At 41.8% G+C, this 21,607-nt stretch overlaps 1 protein-coding gene across 1 annotated transcript; it reads left to right on the forward strand.

Annotated features, from left to right (window-relative positions):
• Positions 1-2,014: 2,014 nt before the first annotated feature.
• FAM200B (family with sequence similarity 200 member B) lies at positions 2,015-3,931 on the forward strand. The gene has a single exon (XM_075616876.1). The coding sequence runs from the start codon at positions 2,015-2,017 to the stop codon at positions 3,929-3,931; it is 1,917 nt and encodes a 638-aa protein (XP_075472991.1).
• The last annotated feature ends 17,676 nt before the right edge of the window (positions 3,932-21,607 follow it).

The following is a 21,607-nucleotide window of genomic DNA, read 5'->3' on the forward strand; positions in this document are numbered from 1 at the left end:
CATGATAGCGCGCGCGCACGAGTTCGCGGACAACAAGGTCTGCGGAGGTACGGCGGCTGCCAGTGGTTCCTAAGAGGCCAGGAGGAGGAGCACGCCCCAGCGCTCTGACATCACCTCCTGGTGTCTGCTAAGCGCTCTGGACCTGCTCTCCTCTGCTGGCTGTGACCCGATTACTGACACAGTTGGCTGCATTGTCAGTAAGACTCCTCTGCTGGCTGCTATCTGATTCCTGGCACAGCTGACAGGTAGGCTGCACTGTCAGTGAAACTATAAATGTAATAAAATAATTAACAGAAAGTAAAATCACAACATTAAAAACAAAAATAAATAAATAATACATTAGTCCTCGACCAGGGTGGCGCTGAGCGGGTGGGCGTACTTACGCTGGCCACGGTGGCCAGCGCGCGCGAGCTCCTGCGCCTGCTCGGCGCTTAACAGCTTGCATAGCAAACTTGATTTTGCTGCTCGCAAGCGCGTCACGTGAGCGGTTCGCCCAATGAGGGCGAACCAGCTCCGTGACATCGTTGCTGTGCCCCCAGATGAGCGCGCAGCTAGCCGGACACGAATCGGCCAGGCACGCTTGCGAGCAGCAAAATGAAATTTGCTTGCTCTTCAAGCAGCTAAGCGCCGAGCGTGAGCATACCCGCCCGCTCAGCGCCACCCTGGCCGAGGCCTAATAAAGATAGGTAGTAGTGGATGACACCAGGGAAAGCAAATGTGTGAAGGAAAAAAGGGAGGGGAAGGAATAAAAGAGGGGAGAGGGAAGAGAGGTAGCAAAGGAGTGATAAATGCCCCCCCACCCCCCAAATATGGTCCTTGCGCGGCCACGTGCAAACGTGCACGCCGCCGTGCGCACTCCTGCAGCCCATGTGATTTGTAAACTTTGATTCAGGAGATTGTAGACGCATGGCGGAAGTGTCACGAAGCTGGTTCACCCTCATTGGCTGAACCAGCTTGTGCGTTGCGTCACACGGCAGATGCCTGAAAATACACAATTTATCTTTTCAAAACGCTACTGCGCCAACGCGCCTCTCCACTTGTAGGCGCGCAGGCACGGGGGTAGCTCCCATATGAAAATACAGCAGAGTGGTTTCCGGGCGCACGCACACAAGCACGTTCATGCAGCGACGCTGGCACCATAATCCCAGCCTTAGATAAAATGAGCCGACCCAAGCCATGTTACTGCTTTCTAGGGTCACCTGATGCATTAATAATCCTGAGTGTCAGTTCCTGAGGAGCATGGTGCAGGGTTCAGGGGAAGTGTTCAGTCTTCATCCAGAGCCTTTATACACAGGAGGTCACCTGATTTCATTATCTGTAGTCTGACAGGTCCAAAGTTCAGCTGTTGCATTTAATGAGTTAATAAAACATTACTCGGTGTCCCTTGGAGATTTTAGTGCATTCATGGTTCTCCCATCCCTGTCCTACTGTCTTCTGGGTTGCTATAACCTTGCAGTTCTACAGGAACTTTACAGTCAATGGGGGATAATAATTAATGGCCTTAACTCTGGGACAAGGAGCGGCTTAGTGAGACACTGACTCTGGCACTGAGTTTGGAACAGGGGAACCTGGTTCAATTCCCGGTGTTGGCTCCTTTTGACCTTGGGCAAGTCACTTTATTTCCCTGTGTCTCAGGCACAAAAATATAGATTGTAAACTCTATGGGGCAGGGACTGTATCTGCAAAATGTCTCTGTAAAGCGCTATGTAAAATTAGTAGCACTATACAGGAACACACTATTATTATAAGTAAGCATTAAGAATTTAAACAATATTAAAGAATCCATTTGCAGCATGTCTATTGACGTAAATAAAAAAGGGGTGAGAGATGAGAAGGGGATGAGGAGAATCTGCGTGTGATTGTCACATATGATATCATACAGTGTTGGGCTATATCAGTTTTTTCTCTTTATATAGCCACGGCCTTAATCACCTGATCTAATTGAAGCATCATCTGCGGCTCCGGATGAGTAAAACTTTTGGTACTGTTAGTTAAATATATTTTCTCCCTGAACATGGATAAGTGGCTTTTAAAGGCTGCTGTAAATGCTACAACTGCTACCTCATCAGATGATGGTCCATCCAAAAAAGTACAAAAGTTGCACAACATTGCTGAAAATACTAAAACAACAGAAAGTCCAAATGTGCAAATGGAATCTTTAAGTAGCAAAAGAAGAAAATATAAAGATGAATATCTTAAACTTGGATTTTCTTGGACAATGGTTAATCATGAGCAACGACCACAGTGTGTATTATGTTCTGAGATCTTGGCCAACGACAGTATGAAACCAAATAAACTCACACGCCACTTGGTTACCAAGCATCCAGAATACAAAGATAAAGATATTGCCTTTTTTAAGCGGCATGAAGAATCGCAGAAGGCAAGTGCAAGTGTCATGAATAAATATGTGACAGTATCATCAAAGGCTCAGAGGGCATCGTACGTAGTGTCTGAACTCATTGCACGGACAATGAAGCCATATAATATTGGTGAAACATTAGTGCTTCCGGCTGCAATAAAGATGTGTGAAATTATGCATGGTAGCAAATATGCTGAAGCCTTAAAATCCATACCGTTATCTCGTGACACAGTAAAGAGGCGCATTATAGATTTATCTAAGGACATTGAAATACAACTATTAATGCAAATTCAGCAAAGTGTTAAATTTGCAATCCAACTGGATGAAAGCACTGATATTGGTAACATGGCACAGCTACTCGTATTTGTGCGATATTGTTATGAAGGTGAAATCCTAGAAGAAATGTTGTTCTGCAAATCACTTGAAGGACACACTACGGGAGAAGATATCTTCAGTGTTGTGGAAGAATTTTTTAAGGCCAATGATCTGCTGTGGCATAATTGTGTTGGTGTGTGTACAGATGGTGCGGCTGCAATGATGGGACATAAGAAGGGTTTCAGAGCAAAGGTGCTAAGCATCGCACCTCATGTGAAATTCACACATTGCATGATACATCGTGAAGCTCTTGCTGCAAAAAAGCTTGAGCCCGAAGCTAATGAAGTTCTTAACGATGCAATAAAAATAGTGAATTTTATTAAAGCTCGACCTTTACAGAGCAGGTTATTTTCCATTTTCTGTAATGAAATGGGCTCACAATATGACAGCCTCCTTTTGCATACCGAAGTTAGATGGTTATCACGAGGAAAGATTCTTCGCCGAGTCTTTGAGTTCAAGGATGAACTCCAACTTTATCTTTCAGATCACAACCCCACCTTGGCTGCAAAATTCTGCAACGAAAGATGGCTGCAAATTTTGTGTTACCTCAGCGATATTTTTGAAAAAATGAATGACTTGAATTCATCTCTACAAGGAAAAAATAGCAATATTTTATCAATGGGTGATAAAATTTCAACTTTTTTACAAAAGCTCACACTGTGGAAGCATAAATATGAAGCAGGATCTTGCGAAATGTTTCAATGTCTCAGCGAATTCATAGAAGCCTCTAATGCTAATCCAAGAGAGATTGATTCTGTTATAAAAACACACCTTGAAAATCTCCACCAGAATCTCTCTGAGAGGTTCCGGGACTTGCAAACAGGGGAGCTTCACTGGATTGGGAATCCTTTTGACACCGATGTAGGAAGCACCCACCTACCACTTACTGATCAAGAAAAGTTGATAGAGTTATCAAACGACTCCACATTAAAAATAGAATTCAAAAAGAAAAGCCTTACAAGTTTTTGGGTCACCATGAAGAGAGAATATCCTGATATTTCTGCTAAGGCTATTGACGTGCTCTTGCCTTTTCCATCAACTTACCTGTGTGAAGCTACTTTCTCCAAATTAGCTACTTTAAAAAGCAAAAATCGTTCCCGTCTGGATGTGGAACCAGAGCTCAGAGTAGCAGTCTCTGGAATATCACCAAGGATGGATGTCCTTACTGCCGGCGCTCAGGCTCATCCATCTCATTAAAGCAGCAATACTACATTGCCCTCCTTTTTTTGCTGTTCTTTTTGCTGTTATTTTAATATGATTGGTTTTTGTTTTTAAACATACTTAAATTGTAATGTTTAACTGTTTTAAAAATGTTGAAATATGTAAGTATTTAGACGTATTTGTATTTACATTGTATACCGTTTAATAAAGTTTTTTTTCACGTGATTTTGATTACATTAGGCAGGGGGGGCCCGAAAAATTTCATGGATGAAAAGGGGGGCTCGGCATAAAAAGTTTGCTCACCCCTGGTCTATAAAACGACGCCAAATAATAATGTTATTTTTAAAGTGATTATTATTAAAAATGAATTCGTTTTCCCATCCTCCCATATACAGGTTTGCGAAACTGGGGGCAAATCTTGTGCCCATCGCAGTTCCGCAAACCTGTAGAAAATACTCATCCAGAAACATAAAATAATTATGCTTAAGTATAAATGTAATGGAATCCAATATGAACTTTCTATTCAGGGGGTGTAATTCCAGATCGCCTGATAGGAAGAAATCAATAGCCGCAACACCTTCCACATGAGGTATATTCGTATAGAGGGCCTGTACATCACAGGTTACCCACCTATACGAATACTTCCACTCCAATCCTTCTAGTAGATTTAACACTGAAGTGGAGTCCCTAAGATGGGAGGGGAGTTAGACCACATAGGGCTGGAGAAAAAAATCAACATATTGGGAAAGGTTTGCGGTTAGGCTCTGGATTCCCGAAATAATTGGTCTACCGGGTGGATTTATTAATGCTTTATGTATTTTGGGAAGATGGTAGACTATGGGGATCTTTGGGCAGCCTGAATAAAGAAAATCGTACTCATTTTTGGAAATCACACAAGTCATAAGGGCTTCAGTAAAGAGGCTTTTGAGTTCAGTCAAGAACTCCTTAGTGGGATCTTTCTTTAATCTCATGTATGATGAAGTGTCATTCAAAAGTCTAAGTGCCTCTCCTTCGTAATCCTTTCGATCTTGCAACACGACACCTCCCCCTTTATCTGCCTGTCTGATGATCAGGTTGTTATTTTCTTTCAGAAATTTTAATGCTAATGTTTCATTTTTATTGAGGTTATGTTTTATATCACCAGTTTTACTACCACTAGTTAGAGAATTAAATTCGTTGTTAACCATAGTGAAAAAGGTCTCTAGGTGATGACCTTTTGAATGCGCAGGATAAAACCTAGATTTACCTTTAAATTGGGTATGTCTACACATTAAATCATTACCCGTAGTCTCAATTTGAGTGGGTGTGGTTGTGGGAGAAATCTTTAGTGTCTCCCCTTCCTCCTCCCCACCCTCTAGGTCAATCTTAATAAAATGTATCTTCAAAGTAAGGTTGCGTATAAACTTGTGTAAGTCTGTATATAATTGAAATGAACTTGGACCACAAGTGCGGGAAAAAGTAAGGCCTCTATTTAAAACCTTTTTTTGGTCATTTGTCAAAATGACCGTGGACAACTTAAAAATCCCTCTAGGGGGTGATGATATCAGTCCCTCTCGCAATCTCTTTTCTTTAGATCTGCCCCCCCCCCCCTCTAGTTCCTCTTCTGGTAAAGCTCTTTTCTTTTTTTCCAGTAGGGATTTTTGAGGGGGTCCCAGAATCTCTTCCTTCCTTTTCGGATCTAAGTGTCGATGTTTGACAGAGTCTAAAAAACAGGAAGGAGATGATTCGGCAGGTGACTTATACCTGGGACTAGGTTTACTCACCCTATGATTTATATTTTGGTCATGTCGCTCATATTCCCTTTGACCATATCTAAAATTAGGGATGTAGTTCCTTCATTTATAATTAGGGTTCCTAAAATACCCTTCTTGCCTATGTGGGGTGGATAACTCGTATATTGCTGAAAACCTCTTCTATCATCATAAGTTTGATTTTCCCAACCCCTTTCATTTTGACGTGTAAAATATCTTGGCTGATCATTAATTCTATTTAATGATTGGCAGGATTCCCTCTTCCCTCCTCCCTGAGGATTTCCTTTTGTGCTTCGCCACCTCTCGGGGTCCTTTGCCCAATTCCTCTGTCTATTGTTGTCATAGTCAGCCTTATCTCTAAAAAACTTTTCGTGCTTCTTCTTTAAAATTTCATCCTCCACATGTTCAATTTTCATGCGGAGGTCATGTTCCATCTCTGAACAATCAAATTCAATAACCAGAGGTTCAAGTAACTTAACCACACTTGTCCCCTCTTTATCAATTATTTTTAAGGTTTTTGTCCTCTCGTATATAATTAGTTTCATGAGAGCCAATGAACAATCGTCAAGAATTCTATTCCATTCTTTCATGAAATGTTGATCCTCCTTACCGAAAGTAGGTGATTTACAAAACCGCAGGCCCGTAGGGACTCTTTCGCAGTCTACATATTTTTGTATAGTCCTTTTTTCTAGGTAAATTTTACTTTCGGTAAGGAGTAATTGTTCTAAAACTTTAAAATGTTTTTCAATAGACCCCTTAGTATCCCCATTCTCAGGGACCATAATCGGTTCCCATGAGAATAGTGATTCAAAGTTTTCATCACGTTTTTGTCTACAGTTCACCAGACTCCAAACCATGATCTGGAAAGGGTGGGTAATAGGTGTGAAAATTTAATGTGCAACACAGAAAGAGCAAATATGTGACAAAGTGAAAGAAAAGTGCGCAGCTATTAAACAATATCACACACGTGAAGTGATAATATAGTGGTGGTAAAAAAGTAATTCTCTCCATTAATACACATTGCGATTTTATTGCCACTTTGACGTTCCTGCATATGCTACAATTAACACGCCAAAATGTTGAGCTTTTCTAGCAATGGAGACTTTTATTGGCGCTCCTCTCTGCTTAGGCCCCTTAGAATTTGAATCCGAGGCCATAAGCATCACAAACTGAAAAGAATGTACCATAAATCATATATATCATTGTCAGCAAAGGAATGAATGTTATACATATTAAAAATTGTATAACTCTAAATAAATTTTTCATCTAACTATACTATGTGAATGTGTTTTTTTATGAATAAAGTGATTTTAATTTACAAATAAAGAACATATGTATGTGTGCTTAATTATGAAATAGTTTATAAATTTAAACATATCTGGTGCCACATCAATGAAATCACCAGATACCCAAACTTATTAATACTTCTAATATACTCATCTATCTCTAATTGTATACCTATTATATATATATATATATATATATATATATATATATATATATATATATATATATATAATATATATATATATATATATATATATATATATATATATATATATTTATATTTATATATATGAACTAATATATGTAAAGTGTATTCTATGTTGATATATAAAAAAAATGTGCTAAATAGTTAAATATAGGTGTAATGACTAACAATAAGTATAATAATCTATAGATATATATCCATGTGTAAGTGACTAGTGATGATATATGATAAAAACAAATGAATGTGAAATGAACAGAAACGAGGAAAAAGACACCATGAGACAGACACGGAGGGAACATGTCAAGCATGTTCAACCCAGACCTCCATATCTTAATCACAGAGAGAGATTTAACCACTATATTACAGTACTGATGTCGATGCAGTCATTTAGACCAAATGGACTCAATGTGTTTAGGATATATACACACATATATATATATATATATTCATTTAGGGCCTCATGCAGAGAGCAGCGCTAAAGTAAATCTCGCCATTTTTTTGAGAAATTCGCACAGAAAACAGCAGAAAATGGCGAGGTACGAAAAACGCGCCATTTTTTTTTCTATTTCTGAATCTCGCCGCGCGGCTGGCGAGAACCTACATCTCGCCAGTGTTAAAAATATCCGAATTCAGAAAGACGCGATTGCCATCTAGCGGCTGTTCGCACCAAGAAAATGGCGCGATTTTCTACAATTACCTCCGCCAAAAAAAGTTGGCAAGAAGCTGGAGCTCGCCGGCCATAGGGGAAAAAAAAAATGCGCAATTTTTTTCTCTCACTTTTCTGCAGCGCGCATCTCTCCCTTTTAAACTCGCCACACACATTCATGCCATACATTGCGAATTTCGCCCATTTCTGCATATGGAGAGAAAAACTCTCCATTAAAGCTACTTTTTCTTAGACTCTCCAATTTATTTTAGCGCTGCTCTCTGCATAGGCCCCTTAGTGCTAATAGAGAATGATCTGATACTACTGAAGAGATTTATTTTAAATACAAATAAACATCTAAAATCACAAAGCTCAAAAAGTCGATTGGGGAATGTATACCATAGTGATAGTTGTGTCAGAACCAGGTAGTTTTTTTAAATATTGCATGTAGCAATGTTTCCCCTCCCCCCCCCCCCCTCCCCACCACCACCCAGAGGGAGAAACACAGCCTATGCTACCTTGTGTGTGGTGCAATACATGAACTGATCTGCGGTGTAGTGAAGATCAGAACAGGCTTAGGTTCAATCTTTTGGTGTTCAGCACCTTCACCGTAGTGGGTTCCAGGGAGTCCAGAAGTCAGCCCCCACAACTGCATACTTCTCCCTCATGCCCAAGGACTGATACTCAGACAGGAGTGTCATAACAAGTGTCTTTATTCAGCACAGCAGGCATCCACTGCAAATCTCCATACTGTGATGCAGAGTCTTAGAGGTCCCAGACCTCTTCATGGTTAAGGCCCTGATCTTACAGGTCTTTGTGGCTGAATCTGATGTTCCTCCAACCAAAAGCTGGGGGTGAGCATGCTCATCCTGCCATAGGAGAGACTCACAGCTCTCTGCCTCATCTCTCTTCCACAGCAGGAACCGAACTTCCTCTCTCTTCAAGAGCCGGAGCAGGACTAAACTTAATTGGGCACTCCTTCCTAGGAGGATCAAGAAGGGGCGGGCTCATGGTCTGTACCTATCCCTGATAGGCTTACACAGGTCATGAGTCACCACCTTCCTTCTATCACTCATTAGAGGGGCATAAGGTGGTCAAGAGCCCATAGATGACCTGTAGGTATTTATTTTTCAGTCATTAGAAATAGTGAAAGCTTTAAAGAAATGAACTAAATTCATTGGTATAAATAAAGATTTAACTAACATGCATTGAAATGAACAGATTATACTGCACCGACACACTTTATTCGAGCAAATACCCAGTATGTACCTGGCAGATACCTGGAATGCACGGCTCCTCACCTCTGACAAGCCCCGTTGCGTTTGCCTTCCCAGCCTGGGTTCATGCCTGGCTGACGGGCGGCTGATCTGTTAAATGATAATGATTAGGATTTAATAGGCTGCAATACTTCGCGTGTCTACCAGATGGCATAAATTCATGAATTGTAATGCAGTGTATATATATATACTGTGCAGTATTGCAGCCAGCGGGAATAAAATGCTTCAATCCCTGCCTGGAAAATAACCCAATGCACTCGGGCAGAAAACAGTCACAAACCTTAATACACCCGGGTATACCCGAATTCGTGGGACTAGCCGAGCTCGAATAAAGTGTGTCGCCAGTGTATGCATTGAAAGAGCCAATTTTATAAACAAAAATCTATTATGCTGTTTTATTTATTTTGAAAAAGTGTATAGGAAAGTGCAACATAATTAGATTTTTTTTTTAATCACTAATCCCATCAGAAAAAGGAAATCATATAAGGAAAATATATGTTTATAGAATAATTGAGCACTTGAATTGCTGTGTTCTTTCTTTCTTTATCTTTAGGCTCCTGGGGTGTTTTAATATACAAACACATTTTGATCAGATTAAAAAATAAATATGTTCTCCTCGTATTAAAAAAATTCTGCCTAGAGCATTAAAAAAAAATATATGATCTGTGCTGATAAGTAAATGAGCATTTGATAAGGATTAGTTCTACCACTTGTGCATGTATTACATTTATTCAATTACCATGCTGCACTCAATTTTGTATTCCAGAAATTCAATAAGTGACAATGAATTAAAGAGGTTTGATGGTGGACATCATAATTAAACAGTTGGGGGCTATAAACTTAGAGGGAGTTTCAGAGTTCACACGTTTAACCGAGGTATCTTTTGTAGGAAATTGGAAAATGCATTACGCTTGTATCAATTTTACAGATAGACTAGTAAATGCAGTCTTAATTGTATTTTGTGACATATAATGATAATCAATGTAGAGCAGCATATGGCATATTATTAAATACATTAGAAAAAAGGAACTTTTTTGGCGCTTGGACAGTTAGTGCATAAAATAAATACTCTATGAAATCAAACCCTGGTAAACAGAGTATTAATTGTATGCACTAACTGTCCAAGCGCCATAAAATTTCCTTTTTTCTAAAGTTTTCCACTATCTGGTTTCCCAAGAAAACCAGCCAGACTTTTTAGGCAGCATATGGACTGAAGTGGAATTGGACAAATTCAATTATATATTTGTATTGTTTAACATTATTGTATGTATGTATGTATATATATATATGTATGTAACGGGTGTTCGTGTCTGGTCTGACCCCCCCAATCTCACATTGGCCCCTGTGGTCTATCCAGCCCCGTTACATGTCTGTGTATGATGGTGTACCTGTAGGCAACAGGACTCCTTAGTCTCCTGCTTGATGGTATTGGGGGATGTCAAGGCGGACAGGTATCTGAGGTAGTGGGTGTTCGAGTGTTACTCACATTACGTGCAGTGCCTCCACCTCATCAGGATCTATGCAGATGCAGGTAGATGGTCCTGATGAGGAACTCCTTCTTGGTGGTGAGGGCCCCCGGAGAGTAATTGCAAACTCACACCAGGGGGTTTCCGTTTTACTAGTCATCTTTATTGTACCAGAGGTTGGCGAACTGCCCTGTGCAGTGAAACTTCTCAGCCGCACATTCTCCGTGATTCCCTTCAAAAGGTACGCCCTCCCAATGGAGTGGGATTCCCTCTCCCCGTAGGGAGATCACCCCTGTTCCAGGTCCCTGGAACAGTTGGCCTTAGCTCACTTAAATATTTGTTGGTACCCCTAGTTACGACACTAGGGGGCACCTTTAACTTGTAACTTCAAACTTCCACTTCTACTCCCGTACGTGCGCGCGCTAACTCTAGGCAGTGTAATGCCTTATATTCCTCAGGAGGCAGGCACATCTCTGAGGTCACTAACAATGGACTCAGAACATGTAGCCACTCCCATCCATACATAGGGCACCTCACCAGGGTGTGAGGGCAAACCTCCATAATTACTGCTGGCACTCCTGTAACTTACCAGGTCTTATTGCCAGCAGGAGAGATGACAGTAGGCATTGTTAGGCATGACTACATATATACATTGCACACTCCAATCACGAGCACCAAATATCGATACTTAAATTTAACTAGCGCTTTTACACTAATCTTCGTACGATTCCTGAGGAAGCTATTGAAGATAGCGAAATGCGTAGAATCAAGGCGACAGTGGAGCGACATTGAGGTGGACTGACGCCGAGTCTGGAGTGGTGTTTCTTGCGGCCGCATTTGGAAATACCCCCTGCAAGGCGCTCCCGGGTCCCACCAAGCACATAGCGGGGAAGACATCTTCGCTTCATCTGATAACTCTAACGTGCTGATTTTTATTTGTGAAATTGTAAGTGCGCACTTGTGAAGTGCTTCTTTATTAAAGTGCATTATATACGGTCTATGCTATGGTGTTTCTCTGCCTTCTGTCATAGTACACCCACATCCATCTCCTGCATCCAGAGGGTCCACTACGCGGAGTCTCTGTTTCTATACACCATTGCGTGTGACACGCTTGTTTGGTTCACACGTATGTGAGTATAACGTCTACAGATTTCTGTCTACATTTTTCATAATTTTTATTACTGTGCAGTACTATTTGCATTCTTCTCTTTGTTTACATATGTGATCCTGCTCCCTCATCCCATTCGCCCACTGTTCACCAAGGAATAAGAAGACTTTTTCTTACATGAAGGTTGAGTGGGATCACTTTGTATTTTTTACCATTTAAGATGTATTGTTCACTGGTTTTTATTTTTATAGTGTGTTTTAATTGTACACCTTGTTCCATCACTGGGAGTCACTGTATATCATATCCTCACTATCAGAACACTTTCCTGAGCTCCAGTCCTGTTTTTTTGTGTTCTGTAGTAATGTTCACTGACAGCTCACTGGCTTGAGCTCTGCTCTGCTGACTAGCTCCGAGGAACTGAGGGTGCGGCAGCTCACATCCGGCTCCTCCCTTATTACTGACAGTCTTTGTCGATTGGTCATGGCAGTGTCTCCTCCCTCTGGTGGATTCTAGAGTAGGGGCACACTGTAGTAGGGTGTGACTCTGGCTTCTCTCTGAGCCATTCACAGAGTAGGTAGGTGAGGCCTCAGCTTTCGCACCGAGCCACTCACTTGGCAGGGCGTGACTTGTCTTTCGCGCCGAGCCCTTGCAGATTACTGCAGAAAATAGCTTGGAAATCTTTTGCAGACACCACGCGGTCCCCATTTTCGTCGGGAACTGCCATTTTGGTTGACATAATCTATCAGGTCGATCCCCTTGCATTGGAGCCACCATTTTGAATAGAATAAAGTGCATTAAGATGCGGTCCTCGCGATCTTGGTGGGAACGCTCTCACCTTGAGCTGCTGCTACACATGGTAGCTGAGTTTCTACCCAAAGCTAGGCAAAACCCCCACCAGTATGCTGCACACGATAAAAGTCAAAGTGAAAGTGAAAAAGAGGCGCAAACAACATCAAGTGATCACTAATAATAAAGTGATTAACTGAATCTAACACTTAAGGAAAATTCTTATAGTGCACATAAAAATAGTGAAATATAAAAAGTGATAATACAAAATGTAAAGTCTGGACTCCCAGCTCAAATCCTCTGGTGGGACCTGTCTTCACTGGTTCCAAAGTGTAGGAATATTTTCATACAATCCAGGGGGAGCATGTAGAGAGAAAAGACAGCGACACGAACAATTTAAGTGCAGTTGTATTGCAGTGTTGGATAATTATCAGCTGGTAGCTTGGCTCTATACACAGCCTACTCACAGGATACTAGATGTTAAAAGGCAATTTCAGATAAAGCTGTGACACATCAGGACACTCCTGATGAAGCCGTAATCCTAACCAGGCGAAATGCGTAGAGTGGGAGGACTTCGCTACACAAGGTCACGTAGGAGACACGCATCAAGCAGCTTGCACATCGCGGGAACCAGAATGGGTGTGACATCACAGTTAAGACGGACGCGATGGAGCAGACACAGTCCCCACTGAGTACCCATCTGAGAATAACAGATACTCAATTGAGAAGAGGCGGTGAGACATACTGCGGTGCGGTTTTCCCTTTTACGCTTGAAAGTGTTACGTGTCCATTTTAAAGTGTACTATTGTAAGTGCGTTTTTGATATACCACATAAATATCATTTTTTATCTGACTGATCTGTGCTATGGGTCCCTTTCTATTTTTCTTTAATGGGGTCATCTCTTCTGAGCTACTGGATGGGATCCTAACCACACCAGACCCACTGAGAATTGCAGGCCACAGCTTTATCTGAAATTGCCTTTTAACATCTAGTATCCTGTGAATAGGCTGTGTATAGCTACCAGCTGATTATTACCCAACACTGCAATACACCTGCACTTAAATTGTTTGTGTCGCTGTCTTTTCTCCCTACATGCTCCCCCTGGAGTGTATGAAAATATTACTACATGATAACAGTCCAAACATGAGTACTCTGTGGCTCCCTGTGCCTCAGCTACCAGTAGTAAAGTGGTAGTTCCTCCAGACGAGGTTTCTGGCACCCGCGACTCCAGTTCTCCTCCTCAGACACTACCTAACAGTTTTTTAATGCCACCCTGTTATGGCCCTGACACTGCAGTCCCTTTCCAGATGTTTCAGGGCCCCTAGCAACCATAACACCCCCTCAGATGAACCCCACATGAATCAGTCCTCAGGGTGACTTAGAACCAGAGCAATAGCAATCTGCCTCCTCACAGGTTACCCTATAGGTCAGCACAGGCTGAAGATCCCTGTCGGGGAAGTTGGGCCCTGTTATGGTATGCAGGAGTCCCCTAGAGCTACACCTAGCCTCCCATCCTTCCTTAGTACTCACTTTGGAAGCATACTTTATTTCTCTCTGTTCTGCTTCGCTGAAAGCCTGTCCTGTTCATCTCAGCAGTGCCTCCAAATGTAGCAGTGCTTTCCCACCCTCTGGGAGACTTGTCCTGCTATGCTGGTACCTGCTGGCTTACAGGATACTGAGTGGTCCGCCGGTGGTAGTGGGGACATCAGGACAGGCTTCTGGAGTATTAGCTGGTTCCTTCTCACTCTGACATCAGCGCCTCCATCTCTTGAAGGCTCCAGGAATATGAAGGCAATCCCTGCAGGAGAACCACACTCTACTCCCCCTGATAGATTGCACACCAGGCAGGAGTATATTTTAACTGGAAGGGTCTTTTGTTTGAACACAGCATATATCAGCATACACCGCCGGACAGCAATCACTTTGTGGCCTTTCTTTCCTCTGGATGGTCCCTGGACATCCACCCCTGGCCTAGGGAACCAAAGGCAGTCCAAACTCTTCCCTGACTGCCTAATAGAGCCAGAGGTACGGTAATCACCCCCCACCCCCCCACACTCCCCAAGTGCCAGAGCCCTGTATACCAGTCTCTCTTAAGGGGAGAGACAACTGCCTACATTTAGGAAGTGCAGCCCCTTAAGTACCGAAGGGCAGGGTCCAAGGTCTGGGCCCCTTATTGGGCAGGACACAGGCCTTAGCCCACCTCCTTCCCTGTCACTCAAGGGAGCTGGTGCTGGTGGGGAAAACCCAGGTTTTGTCCTGACACTGTCTGCACTGTTACCAGGGCTTGCTTGTCAGGGAGGGCAGTCTAGTAGCCAAAACCAGAAAGGCTACATAGTCAAAGTCATCTTTGTCTATAAACTGCCCTCCACTCATTTTGGTTCATTTATCAATGTTTCCTTGATTCAGTACTAGTACATTTCTGGGGAAAAGAAAATGCACCAGATTGTATAACTTGAGTTGTTTTCTTTGATACATTAGGAGCACAAGATTAACAACAAATAAATGTAGATATAAATATTACACCCTTTATTTTAATGCATATGTAGCCAGTTCCCCCTGGTTCCCCTTACCTTGCTGCGGGAGGGGGACAGCTGCTATATGGGGCGCGGGTGCTGCCAGAGCGGTGGGAGAACCCGTGGAGAGAGAGGGAGGTGCACGCCAGTGTAGGGCGATTGTGGTGAGTGGCTGGGGCCAATAGATGGGGCGACCGGTTCGCCGGTGTCCCGCGACAGTTTGAGGGATAGGCGCCGCCATCTTGAATGTTATTGCGCATGCGCGAGATCCGGCTCACATGTGGAAAAAGCATAGTTGCGGGGGCCATTAGTTGTAGGTGACGTGAGGGACTACAACTCCCAGCAGCCCCAGGGGCTGCTAGACCACATGGAACAAGACAGCCAATGGGGCTGTAGAGGCAGGAGCAGGAGGAATAAGATACATTTTGCGCGCTGAGCAAGTCAGTCGGAGCTGGGACACAGACAGGGAAGGGTGTATATTTGCAGGGCGCCTGCGGCACCTGCACTAGGCCAGATTCCCCCTAGGCGCCAGCTAGGCCTCGACTCACTTGGGAAGCTTGTGGCTGCTACAAGGGCAGGCCCTTAGGTAGGGACCCCACCCCATTAGCTGTTTGATAAGTCAGGGACACAGCTGCAATGCTGCGCAGCCCTGACAATTGTGATCTGGAACCAGACCACCCTGCAAGGATTAGAGACTGTCTTCATGTGGGACACTCCAGCAGGATACCACCACATGCGGAGGCGGACTCGTCGCGGATGACATAGCTAGATCGGCGGATCCCCTCTGTCTTCCAATCGGCGTGCAAGGGTGCTGGAGCACCCGGCAGGTACCTACACACCAAGTGCACCAACAAGTACACCTCACCTAGTTTGCAGCGCTGTCCCACACATTGGGTTGGGTGTAGGACTCTTTGGGACACGGTGTGTGGGAACACGGTGATGGGTTATGGCCGTGCCTGGTTTGGTGAGTAGTTGTACCTATTAGTGACCATTAGAACCGTTAACAGTTATATGTTGCCAGTAAAGGTATTGTTTTATACAAAGTGTGTGATTACTGTTATTGGGTCCTGTGAGGGGCTCCTCCCACTACGTTGGGATCCCTCACAGGTAGAGGCGCTGCACCGAGATTATTGTATTATATCACCCCGGGCTCCAAGTGGCGGAAGCTTAGGTCCCTGTGAGCCAACAGGTAAAGGCAGTACCAGTAGCATCTTTACAGTATACCCCCAATCTCACTAGGGGGGGGGGGGGTATACAAGGGCTACACATAGATCAAAGAATAATTGCTTTTTCCTGATTTAAATGTTTTTTTAATGAGATCAATTATGAAGAGTGCAGGATAATAATCTTACTTGACTTTTGTTGTACAATTAATTAATATTTGCGTTAAAAGTATGTAAGAAACATACAAATTTATCAACATAACAATTTGAAAAAAAGTGTCTGTTACACTTAATTTTTGACTTTACAATTTGTAATTTTACATTTTTTGATACCCACTGCTAAATATTTCCATTCAATACAAAAATACATTTTGATTTTGTATAATGTATAATAATACCATTGTAAAAGACAAGATACAGAACACTTCTCTGCTATATTTCATTAAAGCCATTAACCACTTAATGACAATACGCAAAACTTTAAGGGCCTCATTCAGAAAGTCTCGATAAGGCCCTTATCGAGCACTTATCGACCAAAATGGCTACTCGTATTCAGTAAGCCTAGATAAATGCTCGATAACTGCCTGTATCGAAGCAAAATCTTATGATCAAAAGAAAATCGCCAATTGAGCGGCGATCAGCCGCTTATCAACCATTTTCGGAAGGATCATAAACTCGCGTGATTCTAGTACCCACGAGTCGGCTGTCGCCGCCTATCGCAGCCCTAAAAGGCGATCTTCTCCCCAAATCCAATTCACCTCAAAATGTAGGTAAATTGGTGGGGAGATGCATCGATGAGCTGCGATATGTCGGGACTTAGAAAAAATCAGGCCCTTTTCCTGCCTCGGATTGATGCCAGGGGTCTCCGGAGCTGATAGCCATTAATACCAGCACCGGAGCCCCCTGGCATGCATCCAATGCAGGAAAAATGCATTTACAGCAACTTCATTATCTTAGTGGCTAACCGCTAAGTGGCTAACCGCTAAGACAATGAAGGGGTGACACCCATGTCAGGCTTACTGTGGCTAGCGAGGGTGGGTGAAATGGGAATTTGGCCCTTAGTGGTTGTTTAGGCCTTGCGGGGGGGTTTCGGGGGGACTTAACTCCTTCATTACTTTAGCGGTTCATACCGCTAAGGTAATAAAGGGGTTAAAAAAAATGGAGATTGCTTCCGAGGTTCACAGCACCTTCACTCAGCCAGTTGTATGAATATAAAAAAGTTTATTAGTAACCAGCAATGTACAACAGCATCAACACTCTTACGCGTTTCGTCCAAGCCAGGACTTTTTCAAAGAGTGCTGTTCATGCACAATGTCCCAGTTCATATAGGGAGAGAGCTAGATCAACAGCCAATCATTCCTAAGGTCAGATAAATTATCACTGCTGAAATCAATTAGGTGATTCGCTATACTATAGGACTGTTTATATCACATCGCTCACTACATGAAGGGACATACAGACATGCAAATATTGCATACATTGTTAACAATATTAAAATGACAGCCTAATGCTGTATAAAATTAAAATCAAAATCATACAAAGCATTATGTTCAAATACTGGTATAAATAAAACATTAATAAATTGTATAATAATTAATCAATTAATTCAATCTGAAAGAAAGTGGATAGGAATTATAGCTTACATAATCATAGAAATAAATGAATAATGTAACATAGAATTAATTCTCAAAACTTAATAAATGTTATAATACACAGTGTGGATATTTTGAATTAACATTATATTAATGATTTTTCTATAATGGGTAATGATACCCAAATAGACATAATTTGGACAGTAAGCACACCCTGAACACCTATCATACTGGGCCATCACCCCACCAAGAAGTGCTTGAGCTCCCAGTCTTGGTTGATTCCGGCCGGATGGAGTGTGTTCAGGGTGTACACCCAGTACATTTCCTGTTTATTCAATACACCTTCCCTATGTCCTCCTCTAGCATGACAAGGTATATGCTCAATGGCAGTATAGGAGAAATTATTTATACCTTCTTTGGGGCATCTAGAGAAGTGTCTAGGGACAGGGTGGGTAGTATCATTCCTTTTGATAAGTCTTACATGCTCTGCTATGCGAGTTTTGACAGGTCTACTTGTGCGTCCTACATACATTTTATTACAGCCACATCTTAAAAGATATATAGTAAAGGACGTATTGCAATTTAGAAACTCCTTAATAAAATGTTTTTTTGTGTTAGATTCTGATTTTACATATTTGGTACTGTGGGCATACCTACACATAGAACAATTTCCACATGCAAAAAAGCCCTTAGGGATCCCTTTTATTTGATTAGAGTTTGACTGAAAAAGGCTAGGTGCCAGGTGTGATGCTAAAGTTTTAGCCTTCCTAAATGTGAATCTTGGCCCATTTCTTATATATTCTACAATATCCCTGTCAAGTGACAGAGTATGCCAATGTTTATGTATGATATCACATATTTGTTTGGATTGTCGATTATATGTGGTAACAAAAAATGGACTCAATTCACATAGCTCAGGAACAGGTTTTGTTTGATCCATAAAACATTTCTTTTCTTATATTTTTCCAGGAGTACGGAACGATCCAAAGATCTTGCATGTTCAAATGCCGTTTGGATATCCCTACTGTTATAGCCTCTGGCCTGAAATCTTTGAAACAATGCTTCTGATTGTGAATAAAAATTCTCATCATTTGAACATATACGTCTTAACCGTATAAATTGAGCTTTAGGGATGCCTTTGAGTAATGATTGGGGGTGGCAACTTTTTGCTGACAGTAATGTATTCCTAGAATTGGGTTTACGGAATATATCAGTTTGGATTTTTTGATCATGGTCGATATACAGAAGCAGGTCTAGATAATTTATACAATTAATATTATGCTCATAAGTAAATTTAATATTTCTGTCATTAGAATTAAGGAGATTGATAAATGTAAGAAGTGATGATTCATCGCCGTCCCATACTATGATGAGATCGTCGATGAATCTTTTGAAATAAATTATTTGTGAACGATAAATATTGTTGCTGTGATAAATACCTGTATATTATGCTTCCCATAAACCCATAAATAAGTTTGCATATGATGGTGCAAAACTCGTGCCCATTGCAGTGCCTAACAACTGTAAATAAAATTGTGAATCAAACATAAAATAATTGTGAGTTAATAAAAATTTAATAGATTCTAAAAGAAAAGTGCAAAGTGACGTGGATAATTGTGATAATTGTAAAAAATGTGCAATTGCTGTCAACCCGTGATCGTGATGTATAATTGAATAAAGAGAAATCACATCAAGTGTGACCCATCTGTATTCTTTCTTCCAGACCAGGTCCTGTACATCGACCATGAGATCCGAAGAATCCTTTATAAAAGATATAAAATATAGACAGGACGCACTGAGACAGTTGGGGAACCCACAACATTACAGATTATTGAAAAAAGATCCTACAGCTGAATTTATTTTGCAGTATAAGGAACTCATTGAATTTGGTAAAATTCTATGTACACTCAACAAACAGGAAATTGATTTTCTAAGTAACCCACATCCCGTGATTCCGGTGTTCCATCATCTCCCAAAGATCCATAAGTCACTGGTCAACCCGCCTGGTCGTCCTATAGTGGCAGGAATTGGATCTTTGGGAGATGGTTTATCACGCTTTGTGGATTCATATTTACAACCCCTTGTTTGCTCATTGCCATCTTTTATAAAGGATTCTTCGGATCTCATGGTCGATGTACAGGACCTGGTCTGGAAGAAAGAATACAGATGGGTCACACTTGATGTGATTTCTCTTTATTCAATTATACATCACGATCACGGGTTGACAGCAATTGCACATTTTTTACAATTATCACAATTATCCACGTCACTTTGCACTTTTCTTTTAGAATCTATTACATTTTTATTAACTCACAAATATTTTATGTTTGATTCACAATTTTATTTACAGTTGTTAGGCACTGCAATGGGCACGAGTTTTGCACCATCATATGCAAACTTATTTATGGGTTTATGGGAAGCACAATATATTTATCACAGCAACAATATTTATCGTTCACAAATAATTTATTTCAAAAGATTCATCGACGATCTCATCATAGTATGGGACGGCGATGAATCATCACTTCTTACATTTATCAATCTCCTTAATTCTAGTGACAGAAATATTAAATTTACTTATGAGCATAATATTAATTGTATAAATTATCTAGACCTGCTTCTGTACATCGACCATGAACAAAAAATCCAAACTGATATATTCCGTAAACCCAATTCTAGGAATACATTACTGTCAGCAAAAAGTTGCCACCCCCAATTATTACTCAAAGGCATCCCTAAAGCTCAATTTATACGGTTAAGACATATATGTTCAAATGATGAGAATTTTTATTCACAATCAGAAGCATTGTTTCAAAGATTTCAGGCCAGAGGCTATAACAGTAGGGATGTCCAAACGGCATTTGAACGTGCAAGATCTTTGGATCGTTCCGTACTCCTGGAAAAATATAAGAAAAAGAAACGTTTTATGGATCAAACAAAACCTGTTCCTGAGCTAAGTGAATTGAGTCCATTTTTTGTTACCACATATAATCGACAATCCAAACAAATATGTGATATCATACATAAACATTGGCATACTCTGTCACTTGACAGGGATATTGTAGAATATATAAGAAATGGGCCAAGATTCACATTTAGGAAGGCTAAAACTTTAGCATCACACCTGGCACCTAGCCTTTTTCAGTCAAACTCTAATAAAATAAAACGGATCCCTAAGGGCTTTTTTGCATGTGGAAATTGTTCTATGTGTATGTAGCCCTTTTTGTGAACCGGCCTGACCCACCCAATCTCACATTGGCCCCTGTGGTCTAACCGGTCCCTTTCCCTGCGGCACACCTCTTCTAAGGGACTACTGGTAGCTGTATAACACCTGTGGCTCCAGGAGATCTGAGCCTCCGCTAGCTGGGAGCCTGGGGAAACCCTTACCATTTACCTGGTGCAGCGCCTCCACTTACCCAGGATCCCCGTTATGAAAGATAGCCCTGGGTAAGAAATACAATAACACACGTATACGATAAAACAATAACTCACACTTTACTTGAGAACATATAACACATTACATAACATCATGCTCTATCCGCATCACCTTAACCATATCACCTCAGTCCAATGTCTGGTGTTCCCACCCAGTGTCCGGTGATCCCCCACACCCAATGTCCCGTACTCCTACAGAGGTCGTGGGTGACTGCGCAGTCACTAAATTATCTATTAGGCCTGTTGGTGCACATGTGTAGAAATACCTTCCGAGCACTCCGATGCTCGGGCCTGCAACACTCTTCTAAAAGGGTCAGACGTGCGAAGCCTCCGTCTGATCCTATCCCGGTACTTCTCCAGGACCCCAACGAGGGTCCCACCGCTTCACGGGAACACAACCGTCTCTCGGTAACACACCGTCGCACGGGAACAGCAACCGCCGCTATCCCTATCTATCCCTAACGTAACAGGAACCCTAACCT

The sequence above is a fragment of the Ascaphus truei genome, chromosome 1 (genome assembly GCF_040206685.1).
Source record: "Ascaphus truei isolate aAscTru1 chromosome 1, aAscTru1.hap1, whole genome shotgun sequence".
Taxonomy (NCBI): domain Eukaryota; kingdom Metazoa; phylum Chordata; class Amphibia; order Anura; family Ascaphidae; genus Ascaphus; species Ascaphus truei.

What these genes read in the sequence shown, in the direction of transcription:
- FAM200B (XM_075616876.1), top strand. Translation starts at nt 2,015, where the DNA reads ATGGATAAGTGGCTTTTAAAGGCTGCTGTAAATGCTACAACTGCTACC.